At 38.8% G+C, this 26,620-nt stretch overlaps 1 protein-coding gene across 1 annotated transcript; it reads right to left on the reverse strand.

The window, feature by feature from the left end:
- Positions 1 to 1,669: 1,669 nt before the first annotated feature.
- LOC126973274 (pyrimidodiazepine synthase-like) lies at positions 1,670 to 14,937 on the reverse strand. Its single transcript, XM_050820487.1, has 6 exons — positions 14,822 to 14,937; positions 7,072 to 7,245; positions 5,690 to 5,856; positions 5,014 to 5,116; positions 4,677 to 4,810; positions 1,670 to 3,601 (listed from the first exon to the last, which is right to left on the reverse strand). Exons 1-6 carry the CDS (start codon positions 14,847 to 14,849, stop codon positions 3,482 to 3,484), a joined length of 726 nt encoding a protein of 241 aa, XP_050676444.1. The 5' UTR covers positions 14,850 to 14,937; the 3' UTR covers positions 1,670 to 3,481.
- Between the last annotated feature and the right edge of the window lie 11,683 nt (positions 14,938 to 26,620).

Genomic DNA, 26,620 nt, shown 5'->3' on the forward strand with positions numbered 1-26,620 from the left:
AAGCCAAATTGGCTTCAAAGAAACTGGGCGTCATTAATAGAGCACGGCAATACTTCAAGCCGGCCCACATACTAGCGCTCTACAAAGCGCAGGTCCGGCCGCACATGGAGTATTGCTGTCATCTGTCATTATATGCGAAAACTGTAAATGGTTAGTAGATGACCCCTTTTTACCTATTTATGTCATATAATACTGATTGTTTTCCTAATAAAATAAAATAAAATAAATCTCTGGTCTGGCGCACCCCAGTATCAGCTCGATCCATTTGACTGCGTGCAACGTAGAGCAGCTCGAATTGTGGGGGACCCAGTGCTCTGTGAACGGCTGGATCACTTGGCGTTGCGTAGAGAAGTCGCTTCATTATGTGTCTTCTACCGCATTTATCACGAGAAGTGTTCCGAAGAGCTGTTTAACCTGGTTCCTGCCGCCGAATTCCACCTTCGCACGACACGCCACAAGTTAGGATATCATCCCCACCATCTGGATGTGTGGCGGTCCTCCACAGTGCGGTTTTCAAGGAGCTTTCTTCCACGTTCTACAAAGCTGTGGAATGAGCTTCCTTGTGCGGTGTTTCCGGGACGATACGACATGGGTACCTTCAAAAAAATGTTAAACTCGCGACAAAACACATGGTTTGATCGAAAATTCGTAAGACAGTCGTTGAAATTATGGATGTAGATTAATACTTCTAAATAATCTAAACTAAATAATAACTATATTTATAGGTACTATAAATATAGTTATTATTTAGTTTAGCGGCTATTTCAAATTAGCAGCCACATAATGACGGGACAGGGGGTGCTAAGAATCCCCGGGTGCGGCATCGCTACCACAAACGAAGACCAGTGGCCCTGGCAACATACAATGTCAAGACACTGCGGACCGACGAGAAGTTGGAAGAACTAGAGGAAGCTGTGAGCAGATTACGATGGGATGTCGTGCGGGCTATGATCACTTAACAACAGGTGACCCGTACGCTCGTTTGTCCTCCTATTCCATAAAACAAAAAAAAAAGTCTTCTTATACTTTAAAACAAGCAAACATTAACAGCATTTCGAGCCGCAAATACAAACCTTCGTCAGGCCACTGCTTATGACGTCCACTGCTTTGACCACAACAACGATTCACACTATGATCACGCTTCGACAATAACAAAAACAGCAAGGATCCAATAAATCGCAAAAAAGCAAAAATTTGTCTACCTATGAAAAAAAACAGAACACCACTTAACAACGACAGAACGACAAGTACAAAATAAACAAATTACCTTAAATAATACAGGAATAAAGTAAAAGAAAACGACAATTTCTGACAAAAAATATTTTGAATGAATGACATGTCAAATGACCACAGAATACTTTTACTCTAACGAGCACATAACACTCAATCCAAAACAAACAAGAGTCGAATATATGTTAGGGCGAGACAGCATTTACCGCCATTATTTTTAGTACAATTTCATATATATGCAAGTTTATTAAAGAGCGCCAGGCTGGAGAGAACGTCCGTGATGTGGGGCGCAATTGAGCGAAGGTTGCTCTAGCTCATACTTCGATCTGTTGTGGACACTTCTTACCTCAGTAAATTTGAACAGTTTGTCGGATGAGCAATGCTAAGAGCGGGTTGCCCCAATAAATAGAAATGAGTATTTGAAATAAAACTCAAACAATATTAATTTTAAATATATTTTCTTATACTATACATATCAACAGATCCTTAAATACATGTAGGTATATCATCGAAGTTCCAACAAAGCGAATATAATATTACGTTATTTTATGACATTTTTTCAGAACTGCTAGACAAGGGAATTGTCAGACTGAGGAATATTTCCCACAGTTTGTTGGTGCCTGGCATACATACATTTTCACCCTGATAGAACTCCAATCATGATAATAATAAGTACAAATGCTAGATCACCTCAAACAACATCACCTTACAACTAGGTTACAATATAAATTAGATACATATGAAATAAATACAAGCTGCCTGAAATTTCAGCCACATGTGGTATCCATCTTTGAGTCTAACGCACGGTTCGCTACGCCATACGTGTTTACTGGAGCGTTACGATATCATTATTATTATTATTACTTCTTAGGCCAGATCGAGCCGCTCTAACATGAAATGGCGCCATTTGTTGCGGTCTGATCTAAATGAACTAAGATTAATGTTGTTGGTTAATAACGAATATGTTTAACTCGTCTATTTATTATATTCGTGTTTTAATAATATTTCTGGCCTGATATGTGTCACGTATTTGTAAAATGTTTTGAAAAAGGGGTTATTAAAATCATATCTGTCAGAGTTTGTCGCCTACTCAAGCACAGATTAAAAAACATAATTAATAACAGAGACAGAACAAGATACATAATATTTATACAAGAGAAAACAAATAATGTCACTTAAAGTATTATAAATGTATTTTACATTGGATAAATCCTGCACAGAATGGTATCCCAGAAACCTAATAAGGAAACGAGAAGGACAAAACATGGTCTAGGATAGCCTATATTATATAATGTACTCTGTGAGGATAGCGAAAGAAACAAATGCGGAGAAAGTTGGTAGAGGATGTTGTCAATTAAATAGACAAACAAAAGTGTACATCATTCAGCTGATTTAGATATGTATATTAATTAAATATAAATCAACACAATGTTAATCTCAAAATGCGAATCATTGTGCAACAACTAGAGTTTACTAACATGGGATTTGAACTCATAACTCGAGTTAAAGTGATTTTAACGTCCCTGATGGCGGCTGAATACGTAATCCACACATACATCAAAATAAATATAGATGTTTATATAATAGAATATAATTAAATCATACGATTATAGAATTGATCAATAAAAATCCCATCTGTATTTATTGTATAGGTACACATGTATATTTTAAAACTTAATTGTATCGAACACGTTAAAAATTATCTTAATTAAGTAAACACTAAGATTAATTGTAACATTGCTAAAATTAAACTGCCAAACGGCACGGGAAAACTCAAAAAAAAGAAAAATTGTGATGTAAATATGGGGAACAATTATTGTGATATTCTTTGTACGCTAAAAGATTTTACTTTTTGTTAAACAGTATGATACACCATATATCTTTTGTACATACTTCAAAATATACTAATATTATTATGTTTATATGATTTTAACTCACACTCGTAAAACCCCATGGAAGACCATGCGCATAATTGTCTATCTAAACGGTTTAACTGCGTTATAATTAAATAGATAACTTATAATGACGAGTCCTTGCAACAAACTTAACAATTCATCCACCACTGTTATTTTTTTTTTTTTGGAATAGGCGACCGTGATAATCACTTGAGTGTTAGATCACTCACTCTGCCAACACACCTGAACAATTTTTTTTAAATTTACATCATGACCATGGATGCTAGTCCTTCGGTCGGCTCTTAAAGGAGAGTTCTCAGAGTTTATCGTTGTACTCATATCATACGTTGCAGTCATTATAAGTAATATCCCATGGAATGAGTCCTAGCGTTCTTGTAATACTCCAAATACTCGTAGGGCGTGCGAGCGTGCTTCTTGACCACCTCGTCCGCCATCATTTGGTCACCCCAGTCCGCCTGAAATTGTAATGTTACGAATTTGAATATACAGGCTCTCTATTTATAATGCATAAATACATTTATAGATCCATGCAGGTGTATTAAAAATTGATAAGAGTGAGTTATCTGTGAGGTAGTATTATGAACCTCGGATTCGTTTAGTACATTCTATTATATTCTTTATATTGCTGGTAACAAAACAGTTTCACAGCTGTCACTGTCAACTATGACATTATTGGTAATAGAGGATAGACAGGCAAGTATACCTGGCTATATCACACCATAAAGACGGGAGTATTGTAAAGTAACTTCATTAATATTAATACCTATTAGAATACTAATAAATAATATTTGTAAGTGCATGTCCCGCCAGTTCACAAATTATTTTCGAGGTTAATATTAGATCACAATAATGGATTGGGGTGTGCCGTGTGTACATTAGTGGATACGACATTAATGACCGACGGTTCCATAACCTTTAACACTCCATGCCATTGCCTTTTGAGTGTTGCTATTACAAAACGCACATGTTGATGACAACAGGCCGGGTTCTTTAGTGTGCATGACAAGCTATGTCTCACATTCGTCTTACGTTAGTTTGTTGTACTGTGCGTGCGTTGCTCAATAGAGGTATGCCGCTATTTTTTTCGACGTGTTCATAACTGTCACAGTCTATCTAGACAGATAAACTATCGAAGCATTTACTATTAACCTTGAAAAAAACATTATGGCGAGAAATTATTGACGTGCAACATAATAAACACGTTCCAAATTTGAATTTAAAAAGATAAAAATTATACGTTTTTACCTAAACATTGACTAAGAAGTGCCTCATAGTGAGGAGCGCAAATGTAGTGCCGCTCAGAATTTTTGGGATTTTTCAAGAATCGTGAGCTGCACTGCGTTGTAATGGGCAGAGCGTATCAATTACCGTCAGTCCTGCTCGTTACATCCCTTAATGTCATAAAAAAGAATATACTATCGTATAGACGACCTGACAGCACCGTAATGCGTGATCAATATTGATATGTCAATGTGTGCGTCAGCGAGTGGGTTACGTTCGCTGTAGTGGAGGTGAAGACAGAATACTCACGAAGTTGGGGAACAGTTTCCTCTTGGCGTCGAACTTGCCGGGACTGATGGCCCTGATGAGGTACAGGCGCTCCACCCACGGCCAGATCATGTAGTCCACCATACCAGGCCGGGAGCCGCCGAAGTAATTCGTCCCTGGTACAATAATATTATTATTTACAGTCGTCTGTCTCCCAGAGAGGCTGTTTCCATTTGATGGCTTTTCATCCTACGAACACGAAACACAACCTAGACAGGGAAATTTATCTCTGCTAATTATTCCCTACCGTGACAAAAATGTATAACTCCAAAAAAAAAAAAAAGAAATAGGAGCAGTTCCGGCCGAAGTATAGACGTACCCCTGGTGATGAGCTCGTCCTCCAGCACCTGAATGGTCTGCACGATCTGCTCGCTGCCGAACTCGAAGTTGGTGTCGAAGCATTCCAGCGTGCCTTTTATGAGCTGAAATATAAATTACAATTAATATACGTACCTTCACTTTAACACAACTGATTTACTTGAAATGTACACACGTGAGGACCGATACCAATATTACATAATGCACCAACAAAATAAACACTAATACATAATATAATAATAATGTAGACAAAATACAAGTAGAGTTCTACTTTAACTATAGGCGCAAATAATTTTCACAAGTAAGAAGGAAATTAGGAAAACTATGATGATGTCGTAAATTAAAAATAACAATGCATACATAATTATTATTTTACAGTTTTTAATTATAACAAGTGGAACAAAAATTTACCAACTATAGAATAAACAAAATTGATTTAATAACATTAAATTAAAGCGCTCAGGATTCCTGAAAATGCAAATTTCTGAGCGGGAATGGGATTGCGCGCCACTTTTAAAAATATAAGTGTCAGTAAGCCAGTCAATTCACCAGCCACGACTCCGTTCAAACCAAAGCGCTTCCCCACTACTGCCTGATGGCAGAAAAAGACCAAAATGTGATATCTATCCAGACGGAACCCACTGGCATTATAGTAAGTTCTACTGAGTCGTAGTTACCTCATTGAACCTCTCGATCAGCAGTCTGTCCTGCGCTTTCCTGAAGGCGTTCGTGGAGTGTAGCGGGTTTCTGGTGATAATCTGGTCCAGGTAGTCGCAGATGACCACGCTCTCGAACAGGTACTGCTCTCCCTCCTGTCGCGGAACCTCCAGGACTGGGATCTTGTCTGAAATAGACATCTAGTTGTCAGAGTAAAACAATAGGATTGTACCAGGTTCAAGGGTGACGTTAGAGGCGACTAAATGCTTTTTGGTGTGGAAGAGTCACGCTGCCTTCCTACAAGATACAATGTCAAACTCGAACAAAACACCAGCATTTAACTAGCATACAATTGCTTGTTATCTCTGAACTGAGCGATTCTTGGGATATGTTTTTCGATTGCCTCCGCTGACCCGGTTACAACATTATGGGTATCTTTAACATGGTCGAATGGGCAGATTATCAGTTTCAGTAGGTAAGAGATTTAAAAATCCATGTTTAATTAAAAACATTTGAATTTTGAATTAAATTGTTGCTGACCCTAGAGGTCAGCTCTCAGCTTGAAGATCCCTGAGTGGTATCGATTGGTGAATACTGTAGTCGCCTATGAAGCAGAGCGAGACAACAAATCACTTGCAAATGGGGCGGTTGTGTCCGTGAAACTCAGCTGTTTTTAGGCGTCTACACGCCAGTCTGTGAAAGGAACTTTTGCAGTAGGAAATCACATATTTATGGACGAGCAGGACGAGCGAGCCTGATGTTAGCAATCACCGGAATCTCAGAATAGTGATGTCCACGAACTTATGTCGTATCATCCTGGAAACACGAAACAAAGTTCATTCTACAGTTTGGTTGCACGTGGCAGAAAGCTCTTAATAACCGTATTGTAGAGGAACACTACACAACCAAACACGCGACGTCTGGCGTTTTACAAGCTTGCGTTTAGCCAGACACTTCTAGCATAGCACAGACACCTTATGGAATTATTTACCTGCTGCAGTTTTCCTGAACCAATACGACTTAGGGACCTTCAAGCATAGAGCATATTCCCAACTTAAAGACGTGTAACGCATCTGTTGACCACTGCTGGTTTTACGGATGTGTCTCAAGTGGCTTACCTAATGGTTTGTTAAAAATCAGCCGCATAGAGACAAACCAAAACCAGAGATCAAGAGATGTGTGGCCGGCCTTTAGGAAGCGAGTTTGAAGGAGATCGTATTGGTGTGGGAATACAACAGTTGGCAGATGAAGTCAAGAAGTTTCAAGCGAAACGCGCGGTTAAGGAATGGCAGACATCTAGGAGGGGTCTGGGGTGGATGATATTTACTTTGTGGTGCAGTGGAGGGATCAGGGTTAATAGCTCTTCGGAACATTTTAACATATAGCGTTGTTGATAGCTTACTTTTCTTGTTATTGGCCTTGAACCATTCGGGCAGCCGCAGCGGATCCAGCACGCAGAGCTCGTAGCTGGCCCGCTTGGCGTCTAACACCAGCAGCACGCGGTGACCATACGGGTTCATGTCCACGTGGAACAGCCGCAGTCGGCCCGGGGCCACCGGCGCCGGGGCCACCGGACCTACAAACAAACACCACGTTTTTTTTATGAAAGTAAGGGACGAGACGAGCATGACGTTCAGCTGATGGTAATTAATACGCATTTCCTTGCATACAATGTAGTGCCGCTCAGGATTCTTGAAAAACACAAAAATACTGAGCGGTACTACCACCGGTCACCTTGAAACATAAGATGTTAGTCTCATTTTCCCAGTAATTTCACTAGCTACGGCGCCTTTCAGACCGAAACACAATAATGCTTCAAGATAGAAAAAGACGTCGTTGTGGTACCCATAATCTAGCCAGCGGAATCCTTTGTAAAGGAGTCCCATTGCTTAGTGCTTACACTTCGACCACGGAATTTAGGATTGTTTTAAGCAGGCATATAAGTGTTGAGAGTTCCCTTTGAAAGCAAGGATATGTTCCTACATGTTTCGCTATTAATACTAGGAAGCGTGAAATATATCAGAGTACCTAAGTCCTTGCCTCATAATGTAACTGGTACTAGGATAGGAATGATACAGCCTCGTTAAACATATCGCCCCGCGCCCGCAGGTGACATAATTATTACAGACAACTTTATACATGTCTCCTTCGTATGTGTGTATGATAATATGCAATCATAAACGGTGAGAACACTGGGACGATTATGCAATATAAATTGCCTGTACCTTCTAAATAAATAAAAACACATTGATAACGCTTTTCCGAATATCAAGCCAAATAATTAGCGCCACGTCTTGATAGAATATGAACTAAACGTTAAACACTACCAACTAGGGTTGCCAACTTTTTTTACAAGAAATAAAGTATATTCAGGTCTGTGAAGAATATTAAACAGTATTTTAGAAAACGGAACAGTATTTTATTTATTTATTGTTTTAATAACGTATTTATCCCGCACAACTTACTAATTTAATCTTGTTTAAAAACTTCATACGCCTCACCACAATTATAACTAAAATTAAAATAAATAAGGTAATTCACGGTCCACGTAAAAAAAGGTTATATGTCTGAGAATGAGAACGAGAACGCATACACTCGCATGTCTGTCACTGACAGTCTTGAATATTTGACATTGACAGATTCGTTCAGAAACTCGGTGTGATTGTTTGTGGCTACGCTCACGCTGTGCAGCAGTGAGCGCCCTCTGACTAAAAACAAAGTGTGAAAAACTTACTCGCTAAGTATAACACATAATGTGTTTGCATGCTGAAAACAGTATTTTGTATACTTTATTTTTGTTCAACAGTAAAAAGTATAATTTAGTAAAAAACAGTATAATACTGTTGTAAAAAACAGTATAATACTGTTGTAAAAAACAGTATAATACTGTTGTAAACAGTATAGTTGGCAACCCTACTACCAACTCACTATACTCACAACTTGTCAGTCACAAGTAGTGATTTGATTTAGTATGAGTCGGAACAGCGGACGCGTAATAACTACAATATATTTCATTATAGTTATGAAGACACTACCAGAACCTGCAACTATCATAATATTATATCGGTAGGTTATTTTTTAACTGAACCGCTTGTTTTTAAGTAAAATATCTGGCGATAATTTTTTCAATCCTTATAATTTCCCAGAATTTGATCTTTATTAATCACTATCAAATGTATTATTAATATACATTCATCACAATATCAAAAAGTTGGATTAAAATCAAGGAGTTGGCAGTTTTAACTTTCACAAACTCGTTTGGAGTAGGTACATTTCGCTATTAAGTATTCATTCTTTCAAATTGTGCGATCCACGCACACATGTACATCCAAGCTCTACATATATGACGCACTAGAAGGTATGTGCTAGTATCGATGATTTCACAAACTTCTGACATACATTCACATAAATGGGGCATCACTATTACGCCCGCCCCGCTGCTCTGGTAGGGATCCCCATTCCCCAACGATTGCTAAATCGTGCTGGAGTGTATTTATATCTCGCTAAGTAGGTTATGTTAGATTTGACGTAATTCTAAATCGTAAACATAATATTATTATGAAGTTTTGAATATAATATGTCGACAAAATGTTGATGGTAGATGGTAAACACCTAAAGTAGTAGGTAATGTAGGTATGTATGGAGCGAGCGGAACGAAGGTCAAACCCGGTTAAAATGAAAAAAGGTGACCACCTCGCACCCAGGTGATAATGAAACAGGGCACCAGCCCGCCAGGTAACGCGGAACACTCATTATCATCGGTATTAACATTGTTATCTGCTATCGCGCTACTTACAACGAACACTGAATCATTAGCATACCTACTTTTATAATTAGCAGTTGTAACACACGTTAATGTAGGGTATCAACAGAACTATTGTCTGAAATACATTTACTTATTACATAAATAGATCGAGAATATTTTTAAACAGTTACTTGTAAAATTTATATGGTAATAATTACTTGTTGTAATTTTACAGTAACATTGTTTTCTTTATATAATGATCCAGTGTACGGGTCAACATCAAGGTCAAATTATTTTATTATTTAAACCCCTAATTCGTAAAGTTATCTTGTGAAGAATTGGCAGGAACTCGAGAATCGTTCTTGTAAAAATATGTAATACAACAACCGTATCCTTAAAATGTTAAGGTCACGATCAGATGATCGTCATTACCGCCGCCTACACTCTCTTGTAACAACAGAGGGATTACAAGAAAAACATCGTATAAGCACATAAACCATCAAGCAATTACCCCATCTCAGAAGTGTAAAACGTCCCTGTAGATATTTTCACGACGGTTATAACGATTGGTTTATGTGAAAAGTTTACCATAACATAAATGACTTAGACTGGGAATGGAGCGACCGCCCTCAGGCTACTTATATAATCTGTTATAATGTAACGCAATTTTATATAAAAGAAGAAGTGCCTAACCATACGACGCTCGTTTTTCTGGGATCTGAGAAAAATGTTTGAGCGGGTGCTAGCTTTTGAAGTTCAATAATATTTGTATTTGTCTACTATAATCAGTTATAACTATATAATATAAATGTATTAGTAATAGTTAACACAATAAATTCCGACCTTAACTTACGGCCTCGTTTACGAACCGTCGCCAATTATAAAACAACAGAAATGCAGCATTGCTTCAACTATTACTAGGTTTGTTTTCTTTTCTATTTAATTTTCACCATTTTTATTTAATTTTGATAATAAGTATTATAAGTCGATGTCAAACAATCAAATGTCAATCATAACAGGGATCAGCAGATGAGGTGGCGTTTTGTTATGCATAAATGACATGACTAAAGGTAGATTAGGAAGGTAGGAGGCGAAACGAATATAAATTTATGATAAAAAACTAGAAAAACCTTTTTAAAAAGTAGTAGTAGTAGTAGTAAAAAAAAATACGGACAGATCAGCATCGAAAATACCTACTTGTAAAATTATTAAAAGTTTCGACTTTTTATTCGTTGCCGTTTTTTGCACGCCTCATATGCGAAGTGTTGACGTACAAGGTAGCTCTACACTAGACATCCTTAAAAATAATGACACCAGGATGAAATTGAATACTTTGTTGTTATTAGGAATAACACACCCTATCTAGTTTAGATAAGGGTATGAAAGTTCATTAAACACTAACTGGATATTACATTTGTACATCCTACGAGTGTTTAAATATATTATGACAGCAGAAGATATTTTCAAAATATCCTTCAACAGTTACGGTTAAATATAAAGTTTGAAATATTATGCACTAAAATATTTACAATTATTTGTGTAATATCAGTAGTACAACAGAGTATAGTATAGAATTGATAGGCAAATAAATTATTAAGGCAAATAATTTATTCCATTTTACTATTTTGTACATAAGATTCAGATAACTAGCCCCGCTGTTGCTCAATCCGGCACTGGAGAATGACGGTACTCCGACTTACATAAATGACCTCTTACTTGAGGCACTCAACTTAAATTGTGCCCACTCTTGGTTTGTCAACAAATCGCTCTTGACACACATAGTTGTAGTTAACAGAGCGCGGGCGCCATACACGATACAACACATCGACAGACGGACCCACACATTATGTAATACATTACCGTTGTCGAAACTGCTGGTGCTGTCTGCTACACGGACAGATTGTTTTGAGAACAGATAAGCTAGTCGCTTAACTTAAACTCCAATTACATATTATGTATCGAGGTTTCGTACAATTATAATTATCTTATCTACATCAGCTTCTGTGATGTCTTTGGGTATTCTTTTCTATGTAATATGACGACATAGAGCGCAAGGGTCATCTGATGTTATCTGATCAGCGCGGCCCACTTACTAAGTTACTCCAGTAAAGCCGGTGTCCACCGCGGCCGACACACGGAGCGGCTACTCACGCTTTACAACAAAATGTATGTGATTGTGTCCACTGCAGCCCACGGACACGCTAAGCGTCAGTTGACGTCATTGATACATGCATGCCATGCTCGAATAGTCGCAGACATAGCTCAACGCTGACAACACAAAGCGTGTCTCATTGCCGTTTGACAAGATGGGTCTTCATGTCCACTGCAGAACAAACTACAAATTTTCAGTCATACGTTATACGTAATACGTCATCATTGCACGCATAAAGTGTCCGAGGATTGCAGTGTCATGTGCTTGGCCTCTCCGTGCGGCGCGCTGGTGAGCTACGCTATAGTTGTACATAGTCGTGAGTTCATATTCCTGTATAATGTCAAGTGTGTGCTGCAGTGGAAACGTAGACTTAAACAGTCAAACAAATGAATCCACGCAGATAAGATGCGCCTCGTGCCAGCATGTGCAGCGGTGGGTCAGCGGCTTTACACCAGAGGAATCAAAGGAGTATTGCCGTTCTTAGGAAAATGTACGTGCGTCTCCTCAAAGGAGGACCTGTTATGACATAATACGTTGCCGTTAAGAAGGATGCTCGCGCTATTGATGACGATAGCCATCAATTTATCTATACTTCTATACGAATATTATAAAGACGTAAAGTTTTGTGAGGCTTTAAGATAAGATTGTGTTACCAATAGGAAGACACATTATTTGTGAGTGTTATGAGCTCTCTTTGTGATAGTCGGATTTGCAAAAAATCATTGTAAGTACCTACTTTAATAGGTCTTAATGGTAATAAAGTTATTTAAACCTAAACCTAAGTCGGAGAAAAAACGAACTATCGAACGAAAACATTTGGTACGAACGCTGCCTTAACGCTGAGAGATACATTATTACTGTTTTGTATATAAGTACATATTATGTATATGGCAGCATTAGAACACTGAAGTCGCTTTTAACAGCTAGTATACATATAGTACACATACAGTAGAGATTCGCGAAGTTATCCGCGTATATTTCGTACATCTGTCAGTGAAAATGATTTTTTATTTTATCCATTTTTATAATTATATATATATATATACAACCATCATGTTCACGAAGCATCCTTACACAAACAATAAGTTCAAGCTCTAAAGGTTTATGCATTCAATGTACGAAAATTTATATTTATACAGTTTATTCTTTATTACTTTTTAGCCATTGTAAAAGAGTGGTCGTTGAGTTTCTTGTATGTTCTACTCACGAGCTCTAGTTTGTCCAAAGATATGGTAAATTCAGTAATTGAAAAGGAATATTTATAGTGACGATTCAAAAGCGCTTAGTCTGAGCCGAATTGAATAAAGTTTATTTGACTTTGAGCTATCTCTGATTAAAATCATTTAAAAATATGTCCATTTCGGAGATAAGCCGGAATAAAAACACAAGAATAAAAAAATATAAATAAAATTATTTTCAATCATGCTTTAAGCTACAGCTAACCTATGTGAACGTTTTGTGTAAACAAACCAAAGCGCGACGGTAGAATGCCGCGTAGTATGTCAATAACCTCAACTTTTTTTGTAATGAAACAGACACTGACCCCCTTATTCATAATAGTCTGCTAACTTAAAGCATTGCTAATTCTCACTCTGTCTTCTTCTATTGACCTAAGTCAGAATGAGAAAAAACACTCCTAAGCGGCTGTTTAAAGATAGCGGACCATTATGAATAAGTGGGTGAATATTTATACAAACTACTAATATCGATGTGGCTGTGTCTGATATTAGCCTGCACAAACGCACAGACAAGACAGACAATAACATTGACTCACTTTTCCACAAATTATCTTGCCCAATTGTGCGAAAACTAGTCCATAACCTGTAGGTACTATTAATTAATTAGCGACCAAATACGGAGAATTAAGCACGAAAAATAGAAAATAAGGAAATATGAACATCTTTATGATGAAATTACATATTATATTATTTAAATTTACACTCAATATACTGTATGCAGCTATCAGAATATAAATATAAACATAATATTTACCCATTTATTTTATTTATTTATCTAAAGTTTATCAACTAACAAAAGATCATTAGGTGTCGGTTCCAGACAATGGTATTATATTTAATACAATATTATACATATACCTAGGTAGGTACATTCTTGAATACATAATGTTATATAAACATGAGTCGGAACGAAGCATTCGTGTAATACAAATGATTGCAAGTAAGTATTAACTACGGGATTCGAACAAGGACCCTTGGTTTAGAGGTCAGGGATACCAAACACTAATATATTTAATATTATATCATGTAAAACAACGATAACTCTCTAGATATCAAGCAAATATATATAATAAGTTATAACCTATAGAGTACAGAGACGGCAGTCATATTATTATGTTTGCGTTTGCATAATATAGATTTAAAAAGCGAATGCCAACTGTAGAACCATTACCGCGGCGCGCGGGTTGAATAACTGTTTCTCACGTTCCACCACTTAACTTGAAGATAATAAAATATGTATTAAAGGTAAATAATTATAGAGATAAGGAATAAACGATAAACAGTCATATTGTACAGGACATAATTATTATATTTAATACATTTTGGTAACTAGGTACCTATTGCTTTCATTAAAACATATTAGAAGCAGGTTAATGCTAAATGATATATCAAACATGTGATATCTTTAGAATAATATAATGGATTGTATTTATAGTTCATTCATAATATAATTAAAATCTTTGTGGATATAAAAAAATCTTGGCTTTCAACCTATCAGAGGAAGCTAAAAGTATAATATATTATTTCTATAGTTTGGTTCAGATAGGAGTTAATTTATTACTCATGTGTTTTATTTATTGTAAATTCTATGAGTTATGTGTGGCATGTTCACTGTGTGATCAAACCCTCTATAAGTAAATAAAAAAAGTAAAAATAGCCAATCTTTTATGTAGGCATATTATAGTATAGGTATAGGTACACAAGGCACTACCTTAGTGAGTCTAGCCCCCATGACGTCATCTCTACGTAATCATAATTCACAGCTGTTTGATTGCAAACTATCTATTACGGAATTGAAGCAACAATAAGTTAAGATAAATAAAGGTGTTATAAATACAAAAACATTTCACTTGTAAGTCAACTTTTGCCACTAAACAGATTTTAGACTGTATTAATACATTATAATTTTTAATGTTTTATACAACAACTACCTACATTATTTTTATCAACATACAGAAACGAGAAGCCTTAGACATCACTTTTAGCTATTATTAAATTGAAATTGGATGTAACTTACCTGCAGTTTTGTAGGAATAATGCGACATTTCACTGTTTTAATTCCGCTTTGAACACGAATTACGATACGTACATACCGGCCGAATTGTGGAATACCAGTGCTGTGTGCTACGTAACATTTAAAATAAGCTTCTATGACATCATTGTCCCGATTATAAATAATACGACTAAATGTAAGGTATATAAACAGAGCGCATGAATGTGTGTCACTGGAAAGCTATCCAACTTGTTCGGGTTATAATGTAAGGTCGCGCATTGCCGCCGCGGCCGGTGCGTCATGAGTAAACGAAATCTATAATACCTTGTTATAATTGCATGACCTACCTTATTTACCTGCATAACATTATATTTCTGATATAGCTGAACAGTAAATTGTAATAAAATAGCTGTCTTTATCATGTTTGGTTAAAATACGTGTTTATTAGTTGTTTTGTGTGTGAGAACTATAAATTTATTTCAACTGCGAATAGTTTTTAAGATTAAAGATATTAGTATCTTTTCATAGTTTTGAGGCTATGTCACAAATATTATTGAATATATTGTAAGCTATAGGTAATAATGCTTTATTTCTTATCCTCACCCATTTCTTCAATTTTCTATCTTATTACTACATAGAAATAGAATCCAGCAATATTTCCACGCTATGGCTACGAATCTACGAAGTTATCCCGTTTTCCATAATAGGACTCATTGTTTAGGACTTGTACTTGTTTGGCTTAGGATTATTTACATTAATAAACAATATAAACTGTATCCAACTATCAATATGAATATTATTCAACAAGTCACTTATTGTTTATATAGTAGGTATACCTACAAATACGCGTTGAATACGTTCGTATCTAAATAATAGATAATTATTTTTGACTTTTATTATTATGTTGACATTTTAATTATTACTTTTATATCATTTTATGCTTTGTTTGTATAAAGTTTATGTATAACTTTACTTTTTACTCCTATCTTGTTTTATTTCTTTATTTTATTAAATTTAATGTAAAATTCAAGCGCCAGTTAAAATGTAAGGGTCATCAGGCAACCTATTGAACCAGCATTTTGTTGAATAAATAATTCATTCATTCATTCATTCATAAAATTCATAATACGTCATTTATTTATGCAAAATTGGTTTCTTGAGAATTATTTTTCATTAAATTACTAGCACTGCTTTGGAAACAATTAACACTGAGAGAGAAGAAACGGCGCAAAAAACTAAAACTTAACGCAGTATGTTTAATTTTTGCGCTCTTTTAAAATATGACCACTACATTATAAATAAGTAATAATTGTTACAGACAATCCTAGCTTCAAACCAATCAGACCCTGTTACTTACGTAGTAGCTAAAAGCAAATGTGAGTTTGTTAGTCTTACACGCCTTACTGCTGAACCAATAAACGTTTACACACACGTTGTCATGGAGCCAGACGCAATGCCAGAGGTGCTTCTTATTTTGAAATATTTAAGAGTGATCGAAGGAGGGAGCAGGTACAATAATATTGAACGCGGACGAAGTCGATACTCAAAACTAGTTTTAGTAAGATTTGCATTTTTTATACAAACGCCTGAACAAAACTGAAAACACTTTATTTCTTGCTTATATTAATAAAACAACAATTGTCACATGAAATTGTATTTTATATTTAAACTAGCTGACCCGACACGTTGTTCTGTACATAATAAATACAATACTGCTTGTTTTTTAATTCATCAATAACATTTGATAATATCAAGAATTATTTCGTAAAATATGCTCCCTGTTGTTTTAGTGAAATTGTTTCACAGCAGAACTGTCAAACCGTGCGTCACTAAATTCTCTCATAGAAAATACGTTCATACAAAACAAGAATTGGAAATGAAAATAATTATATCTATCTCTCAAGTTGGACTAAACTGCACTCCATGAGGTAATCCCCATTAAAATCCATTCATTAGTTTAGGAGTCCATCGCGGACAAACAACGTGTCACGTAAATAATATATATTAGATTTGTATTCCGCCTATTTGGTTTTCAAGAACCTCTCCTCGAGTATGGGTCTCCTTCACGGATAGGGCTGCCATTTCTGAAATCTAGTAACCAGGACAAGAAGCGTGGAAGCCCTAGATATAGGAGCTTGAAACCCGGACATGTCAACTGTATTTATTTTAGGTTATTCTGTAAACTAAAAATTGTGTTAATTGGTGTAAATCAACTTGTTATTTATTTTCATACATTTTTAAACTAAATTTAGCGTTTTTTTATGGAAAAGGAAGACAAACGAGCTTACGGGTCACCTGGTGTTAAGTTTTCACCGCCGCCCACATTCTCTTGTAACACCAGAGGAATCATAGGAGCGTTTGCGGTCTTTAAGGAAGGCGTACGCGTATTTATCGAAGTCTAAATCTAATTAGGTATGTCGTATCCTCCCGAAAACATCGCACAAGGAAACTCATTTCACTGCTTAGTACGTCGAAGAAAACTCCTTGAAAACCGCACTGTGGAGGAACGCCATACATCCAGATGGTGCGGATTGAATTAAAATTAGTGGCATGTCGTGCGAAGGTACGTATTCGGCGACAGGAATCAGGTGAAACAGCTCGGAACACTCCCCGTGATAAATGCGTTAGAAGACACACAATGAAGCGACGTCTCTACGCAACGCCAAGTTATCGAGCCGTTCACAGAGCACTGGGTCCCCGACAATTCGAGCTGCTCTGCGTTGCACGCGGTCAAATGGATCGAGATACTGGGGTGCGCCAGACCAGAGGTGACAGCAGTACTCTATATGTGGCCATACCTGCGCTTTGTAGAGCGCTAGAATGTGGGCCGGCTTGAAGTATTGCCGTGCTCTATTTGACGCCCAGCTTCTTCGAAGCGAATTTGGCTTTGCCCTCCAGATGACCGCGGAAGTGGCAATCGCTCGAGATTTCGAGATCCATTATTCCAATACTAGGCGAGGCTTTAAGGGAAGTGTTGCCGAAGATCGGTGGTACGACAAATGGGGTTTTCAGTGGTAAACGCGGAAACTTGAGTTGTCTGGATGTTAAATTGGACAAGGTTTATTTTACCCCATTGCGCGACCTTCTCAAGAGATCTTGATTAAAGATTAATATTATGACTTTTATATGGCATCCTATAAAATATTTACTAAGACGGAATATGAAAACATTATTCGGTTCTTTTTTCGCATAGGCTATAATCTATATAATCTATGAAATTGATTTATTTTAAATCACTGACGAGACTGTTTCTTTCTTTAATAAAATATTTCTTCCTTTAGTCCACTGTATTGTGGTGTTGGAGAGTCAGTTGTTTGCGAAAATCGCGAATAGCACCGCACGTGGCGTTCCGGCGCGGTGGTTAATTTACAACTTTTAAACCCGGACTATAATTGGCACAAAGCCCGGAGTTCCCCTGAGCCCTTCTAAACTAAGACTTCTTCACAGCCGTTTCCTCATTGCTAAGGATCGTGACTCCGCTTAAGGCCACTGCATGTATACTTCACAAGAGGGTTGCTAAATAAAATCCTTCAATCAACCCGTTTATCATCAGCAAATTTTCAGCAGGAGGTTGTTGTGACCCTTTTTAGGGTTCCGTTGCCAAATGGCAAACAACAGCATGGCCACCGCGCAAAATTATGGTTTCAACAATATAGATATCGTATCCAAGGTTCTCGAGAGTGCAGAGAACGATTTTGGAATCATTTTTTATATCCAAATTGGCTGCCGCGCAAAATTATTAGAAGTTTGAATTTGACACGAAATTCGTTATTGTTGACCCCGAAAACCATGAACATAACACACATGAAGAGAAGTTGGTAAATTTCATAGGCGCACTCTTGGATTTCGATTTTGACCCGATATCCGTTATTGTTGACCCCGAAAACCATGAAAATGACACCCATGATGAGAAGTTAGTAAATTTCATAGGCGCCATCTTGGATTTCGATTTTGACCTGATATTCGTTATTGTTGACCCCGAAAACAATGAAAATGACATCCATGAAGAAAAGTTGCCAATTTTATAATCGTCATCTTGGATTTCGATTAGACCTTATATTTAGAGATGAACGTATAAATCACTAATTCTCCAAAAAAAAATACAGAAACATATTTTTTGGAAAATCTGACTTTGTACAAAATATGTAAAGTATCAAAGACAGTATTAGCTTATAAAAAATATTCATGTTCGTACAGACATCTTTCCGAGTACTTACTGCTACTTACAACCGACACAATGTCTACCCACGACGGCGTCCGAGTGCGGACTGGCGTCGTTTCGATAGATCTTTCTGTGCTATATGTACAAAGTGACAAAATAAACTAACCCTTAATACCCAATGATATCATTGGCATCATTATATATGACGAGGAAATAACCTCTGTATTGTTTTTTTAAAAGGTGTGACGTCATTACTGTTGACATGACAATTGCTATCTTGGTGTTTCATACAGTTTAATAACGTCAGTCGGTTGTTTTTTAGCGCGGATGCTATTCGCGTTACCGAAGAGTACCGCTGCACTCTTGGTGGGGTTCACTTCAATCCGCCATTTTCTGAACCAGTTGCCTAGTTCATCGACGGCGGCTTGAAGCACTTTAATGTTCTTGCTCAAGGTTGAGCGGTTGGAGCCGAAGTAGAGTGCCGTGTCGTCAGCGTACTGAGCGAGCTGGACACTCGGAAACTTGGGAATGTCGCTCGTGAAGAGCGAGAAAAGAGTGGGAGAGAGGACCGAACCCTGTGGCACGCCAGACCTGATGGGTCTGGGTGAGGATAGGGTGCCCTCTACTCGATATCGGAAGGAGCGATCGGTAAGGTAGGCTCGAATGATGCGCACGAGCCTGTCTGGCACTCCCAGTTGATACAGCTTGAATACTAAGCCGTTGTGCCATACCTTGTCGAAGGCCTTCGCGACATCGAAAAACACGGCTGCCGTGGTAGCGTGAAATTGACGCCGTATGAGAATGTACTCGGTGAGTCGGTGAGCCTGCTGGGGACACGAGTGAGCGGTTCTGAATCCGAACTGTATGTCGGGTATCAGGTTAAGCTCCGCGATGTAATGATTAAGACGCGCGAGAATTAATCTTTCGTAAAGTTTCCCGATCGAGTTAATTAAGCTAAAAGGCCTATAGCTACTCGGATTAGCTTTAGGTTTATTGGGTTTTGGGATACCGATAACAATGGAATCCTTCCATTGTTCGGGGAACGCGCTATTAGACAATAGAATATTAAAAATGGTAACCAATAAAGTAATAAGAGTCGAGGGTAGGATTTTAAGAACCCTATTGTTTATAGTGTCGGGCCCCGGGGCCTTCTTGGAGTGAAGCTCCTTAATGATTAGTTTCACCTCTTCGTTAGAGGTGGGTTTTATTACGTCGCCTGAAGGGCTCAGAGCGGAGCGACGTTCAACTTCACGATCAACTTCGTCAACGTGTGTCGGGTCGGCTGCTGCATTTGGAGAGCACTGACTCTCGAGACTATCGGCGAGGCATTCAGCCTTCTCATCGTCATCGAGCGCCGGCTGCAGTCCCGGTCTGTCCAAAGGAGGCATGACAGTGGGCGGCTCCTGTTTGAACGCGCGAGGCAGCTTCCAGAAAGCCACATGTGATGGCTTAAGGTTGCCGAGCAAGCGGTCCCAACGTTCGCCGCGGAGTTCTGCGATACGTTCCCGTACCACCCGCTGTAGGTAGCGGAGGTGGCGCCTATTCTCGACCGACGGATACCTGTCGTAAAGTCTAGTGGCTCTGTGCTTCTGTGTGAGTAAGTTCCTGACCTCTGGAGGCAGGTTTAGGCGATGCGGTTGCATCGTCGGAACCTGCCTGGAGCAGGCCTTGATCCTACTCTGTATGTGTGACGTCACATGAGAGATAGCACTGTGAGCCGTGTCGACCGAGTCGATGACGTCCGGTATACGGTCAAGGTCGTCGGACTTGATAGACTCGAGATCCTTTTCCAGCCGTTGCCAGTCGATCACTGTTTTCGTCGGTGGTTGAAAGTTAACCGGTGGGCCTAGATTTAGGACGACGGGCCGGTGGTCTGACTCTAATTCGTGAAAAACCTCGATTGAATTTACATTGAGCGTTACGTTTTTAAGTAACGCAACGTCTAGAATGTCGGGTCGGTGCGCGACGTTATCCGGATAACGTGTTGGTTCGTCGGGTGCTATTACTGAAAAATTCCGCGTGTCTGTGAGAGAGTCTAATAAAATTCCGTTTCTATTTGTGGCTCTACTGTTCCAGCTGGAGTGTTTGGCGTTAAGATCGCCGCCCACTATGACTGCGGCCCCGTGGCCGAGTATTGCTTCTATATCTGTGTCTAATATTTGTTTGTTCGGCGGAAGATAAGCTGAAATAACAGTGATCGGCTGGTGATTCGCCATACTGACCCGGATGGCAGAGGCCTCGATGTTAGTGAGGACCGGAGGATCTATAGGTATACAGTGTAGAGACCTTTTAAAATAAATGAGGGTGCCGCCCATACGGGTGGTGCGATCATTCCTAACTAAGTTATAATTAGCGATACGCGGATCGCGTATACGTGGTTTTAAAAATGTCTCTTGCACTAAGAATAGGTCTAATTGATGTTCGTGAGCGAACTCCTTCACCAAGTCTAGTTGAGGCTTAAGGCCTTGGGCGTTAAAATACGCTATACGGAGCGTATGTGGTTTGACCCGTCCGCTTACGTAATTAGGCATCGCGAATGTTGTTTTTATACTTTAGCCCTATTTCGGTGAGGGAACGGAATATTTTGCCGTTGTCTGCCATAACTTGCAGGAGCGACGGCGGGTCTTCCCGGACAGCATCGAGCCTGCTGGCCAGGGCTGTTATTTCATCAATGTCGAACATCTCTGACAGTTCGAACATGAACGCAAAGGTGCTGCCGCCTTTGCTACCTGTTGCCGCGGACGCGGGCGCCGGTGGCCTCGGTCGCGGGACCGACCCCGCCGGGCGGGACGCTAGCGGAGGCCGGAGGGGCGCGGGGGCCGCGAGAGTGGCCTCTGTGGCAGCGTTGGCAGCCGGAGGAGACCTCGCCCAGGCGTTTACCTTCGGAGGCGGCGCAGGTTTGAAGGTTGGAGTGAACTCCACCTTCTCTGCTCTGCCTTGCGGCTGGCGGCGCCCTGGGTGACGCTTGTGTTTGGGTGCCTTGGGACACCCGCGATAGCTCGCGGGGTGCCCCTTCTCCCCGCACAAGACGCAGGCCGGGGGCTCCGCGCATTGCGCTGGTCGAGGGCACTCTGGCGTGCCGTGTTTCCCGAGGCACTTCACACACCTCGGGGTGTGTTCGCAATTTCGTGCTGAGTGCCCGTATAATTGGCATCTGTGGCACTGACCGGGCCCCCCGCGGTTGCGAGGAGACTCAAGTGTCGACCGTGCGGCTGTATTTATAGGAGCCGGCGCACGTGCTACTGCACGTGTTTTGAAATGTGGCCGTATTTATGGGGCTCGGTGCACGTGCACGTGCACATGTTTTCAATTCGTGCTGTAGTATTTGCGCCGATACGGCCATTCATTCTGACAGGCGGTGCGCACTCTGCACCAGCCTAGTTGGTATTTGTAAGTTGTAGTGGATTCTTATAGATTCTCGTTAGTTCTTATCGACTGTTATTGTAACCGTAGGTTGTCGAAGGTTCTCGTAAAGTTCTCGAAGATTCTCGTAAAGTTCTCGAAGATTCTCGTAGAGGATTGAGTGTTCTCGTAGATTTCTCAAAGATGTTCTTAGAGAATTGGGAGGTTCTCGGATATTCTCGTAGAGGATTGGTAGTTTTTCGCAGAGTTCTCGGAGATTCTAGCATAGGATTCGGAGGTTCTCGTAGAGGTTTCGGAGGTTCTCGCAGAGTCCTCGCAGATTCTCGTAGGTTCTTGTAGACCTGTAAGTATAGAAAGTTTTTCTGAGTTGTGCATCTGTTATCAACTTGAGTTGCTTTGTTGTAGTTACATAAACACAAATGCTAAAATTATAATTGAGGGTTCTCAGTGGTTCTCGTAGAGTTCTCGGAGGGTTTCGTAAAGTTCTCGGAGGGTCTCGTAGAGTTCTCGGAGGGTCTCGTAGAGTTCTCGGAGGGTCTCGTAGAGTTCTCGTTGAACTGCAAAAATATAAAATTTTTAAGAGGCTTTTCGGAGGTTCTCGAAGAGTTCTCGGAGGGTCTTGTAGAGGTCTCGGAGGGTCTCGTAGAGTTCTCGGAGGGTCTCGTAGAGTTCTCGGAAGGTCTCGTAGAGTTCTCGTAGATTAATAAAAGGTTTTCATCAGGATGTTTTGAATTATAGAATAAAACTGTTCACATTGTGTATCCATCAAGAGTCCGTGGTTAGCACAAGTGTGTAACGTGAGTAGGTCAGAGGTAACACGCTCCAGATACTCGTTTGGATCTGTGGTGTGTACGTGTCTAATAACAATTCCACAAGGCTTCCCAACGGTATCTCTGGTGGATACATAAAGCAAACGTGGTTATCACAAATGTATGACATTGTTAGCCTGAGCTACCACAGCCAGAGGTACCAGGTTTGAGGCACTTTTCTCGTAGGACTCCCTCGTGGATTTATAAAAGATATTCGTCTGCTTTTTTTAAATTATTGAATAAAGGCACTTCCCCTTACTCTGATTATCCTCACACTGAGTCTTAGTGTGGCTGCAGTGACAGCCTTTCTCATATGATTGATGGAATGGGCTGGGTGTGTTGTGCAATAGGATCTCGGTGAGTGGGTAATTCGTTTTCCGCCGATACGGTCAACACGTAAATAAGCATGTACAGGTGCCATCCTGCAGCACCACGAGCTGACACCAAACTCTCGTTCTGCACTACGCAGCGCTCTCGTTCCAGTCAAATAAAGTAGACTTGAATCCTTTATCTTCGCTTCGGTAGATAAAGCACATAAGTGCACCGACATTTTCTTCATCGTCTCCATCAAGAAATGACTTGGTATCCCTCCCATCTGATTTCCATACTATGGGTATGCTTGCAGTCCTTGTGACCCTGCTTCCAACGGCGTATTGTTATCTACCAACGGTGCCTTCTGCTGGATGTTGGTTGGTCGCAGTTGATCAGGTCGTATCCCACTTCTGATGACGAGGAAAGAACCTCTGTATTGTTTTTTAAAAGGTGTGACGTCATTACTGTTGGCATCACAATTGCTATCTTGTTCTTCTTTCTCATTCTTCTAAAGAAAACTACACTAGCAGGTATTTTATTACTTTCGTTTATTCAACGGGCAGCGTTACGACGTCCCAGAGTATTCCGTACCGTACGACAGCCCGAACACGACTGACTCAAGTCAAGTGTCTACCGTGCCGCTGTATTTATACTACCCGGCGCACGTGCTACTGCACGTGTTTTCAATTCGTGTTGTAGTATTTGCGCTGATATATACAATAAAGAGGTATATTATTGTTAATACCACACATTAAAGCTCATGCTTATCAGAAAAATATATGAATTTTAGACGATTCATTTTTATTTTTTCTGAGATAATTTATAACATATTCATTAATTTATTTCCCGTATTTTTGAAAATATTATAACAGCTTTGTTTACGTATTTTTAAGAGACAAAATTATGTAAGTAGTAGCAGAAAAATGATCCTGAATGAAGCCCCATTTCATCAATTTTGTGTGAAGAGGTAACGGATAATCGTTTTTACGACATAAAATATCAAAATTTCAAAGCAAAAATTTCACGCTAATTGGAGATAAAGAAGTAGTAGCCTGATCTATTTGTGGCAATTTATAGTTTTGCCACGAAAAATATCTTATTTTTATCGGATTCGTAAATGCGTCCTTAAGACATAAATATAACACATTCAAATATTTTTATCCAGAATTGGATATGAAATCACTTATTGAAAGTAGAAAACTACCACCCATTCGAAAATGACACCTCAGATCTGAGAAGAACGGGCGTGAGGAACTAAGCGGGCTTCTTCGTTGTTCTTTTTAATTTTGTTAAAATCAAATTTATAACTTAAATAGCCTGAGAGCGGTCGCGCCATTCCTAATCTGTGTATGTGGTATCATTCAGAAAGTCATTTATGTTATTATTATGGAATTTCGTAATACATTTATTGTTTTGAACATTTTACATACAGAGTTCACAGTTGGTCGTTCACCTTTGCTTGATTTCATACTTTTTACAAGAAATGGGAATAAAACATGAAAATACACTTGCGTATACACCGGCACAAAATGGAAAAGCCGAAAGAGACATGAGGACCATAGTGGAATCAAGCAGGACTATGTTACAGGCGAGTAAGTTAAATAAATCTTTATGTGCAAACGCTGTAAGCACTATAGCTTATATCCTAAACAAAACAGGGAATGGAAGAGAATGAGAGAATACACCACTTCATCTATGAAAAAAGAACGAATACGATATAAGAAAATTATATAGTAACAATGACACAAACTACACACACGTACACAATATGCTTCCATACACACACACACACACACACACACACACACACACACACACACACACACACACACACACACACACACACACACACACACACACACACACACACACACACACACACACACAACAACATGCAGACACACAAAGACACACATCCTGTTCGTATAAATTTTTTCTTTTGTTATATTATATTTTTATAGACTTAATTGGTGATCCCTAGATTTTGGTACTGTTAATTTTAATTGATACGGAAGAGCGTGGCTTGCTGGCACAGGTGTTCCTTACTTAATAGAAGGTCACATCCACTATTATTGTACCTTTTGTTACTGGAATAAATATTTTTTCATTTTTCCTTTTCAAATACCTAAAGAGAAAAGAAGAAAGTGCGATTGTAAAACAAAGAAAGTTACAGAATTTATTACCCAAATAGAAGACAAAAAGAAATTAAAAGAGACATCACTTTCTCGAAAGACACAGAAGCCATGAAGATAATGTAGGTTATATTTAACAGAAATGGGAGAAAAAAATTCGATTTTGTTTGGGGATTATCACGGTGCACTGCTTGAAACCATTTATTTCGACGTTTGTCATCTTGGGGAACATTTAAAAACATTTTATCAGGAGTTGCCTTTGTAGTATTCTTACATAATGGTACAAAACAAGAACGATAACTTTTGAGGTTCGACATTTTTAATATAAATTTAAATATTTAATAATGACAACAAAATTAAATAGATCAAAACACTGTATTTATTATTTTTCTATCAACTGCAATGAGTGAAAACTAACATTATGACGTCACACGCGCTCGGGTTTGTTCGGGAGTTGTCGGCGTGTCTTCGGTACTGGATTCAAAATTTTTTTTTTATTTTGAAATAACTTTTGAATTATTGCGAAAAAAAAAATAGTTTTGTTATAAAACTAATATATAATCTTTCCATTTATCACAAAAAAAATTTTTTTTCAAAAACCCAATTATTAAAGGGAAACGTGCATCTAGAGTGATTAGTATTTTTTTTTTATTTTCTTTTAAGATCTACCCTGATGCTAATGTAGCGCCACCCTGATTTAACGCATTTTGAAAAGAAACTTTTTCATAAACACACATGATTCTTCATGCTTCTTCCCTCCATACCCGTATCTGATGATACTTCTGTACTCCTGCCTCTACCCTCCATACCAAAGAGAATTTAAAAGAAACGGAACACAATTTCTAATAAGAAAAGAAATGTCATAAACATGTCAGTATGTTTGACAGATCGTCTTTTCTACTCTCTACTCTCTATACAGGCCTTTATTCACTTTGATTAGTGATAGTGGCAGGCACGCTGCAAGTGAGTGGGAAGGGAGGGCGGGCGCGCGGGACGTGGTTACTCGCACTTCACTCGTAAAAAAATAGGACACGCTTCCAATCAC

This window comes from Leptidea sinapis, chromosome 29 (assembly GCF_905404315.1).
Source record: "Leptidea sinapis chromosome 29, ilLepSina1.1, whole genome shotgun sequence".
NCBI classification, from domain to species: Eukaryota; Metazoa; Arthropoda; class Insecta; order Lepidoptera; family Pieridae; genus Leptidea; species Leptidea sinapis.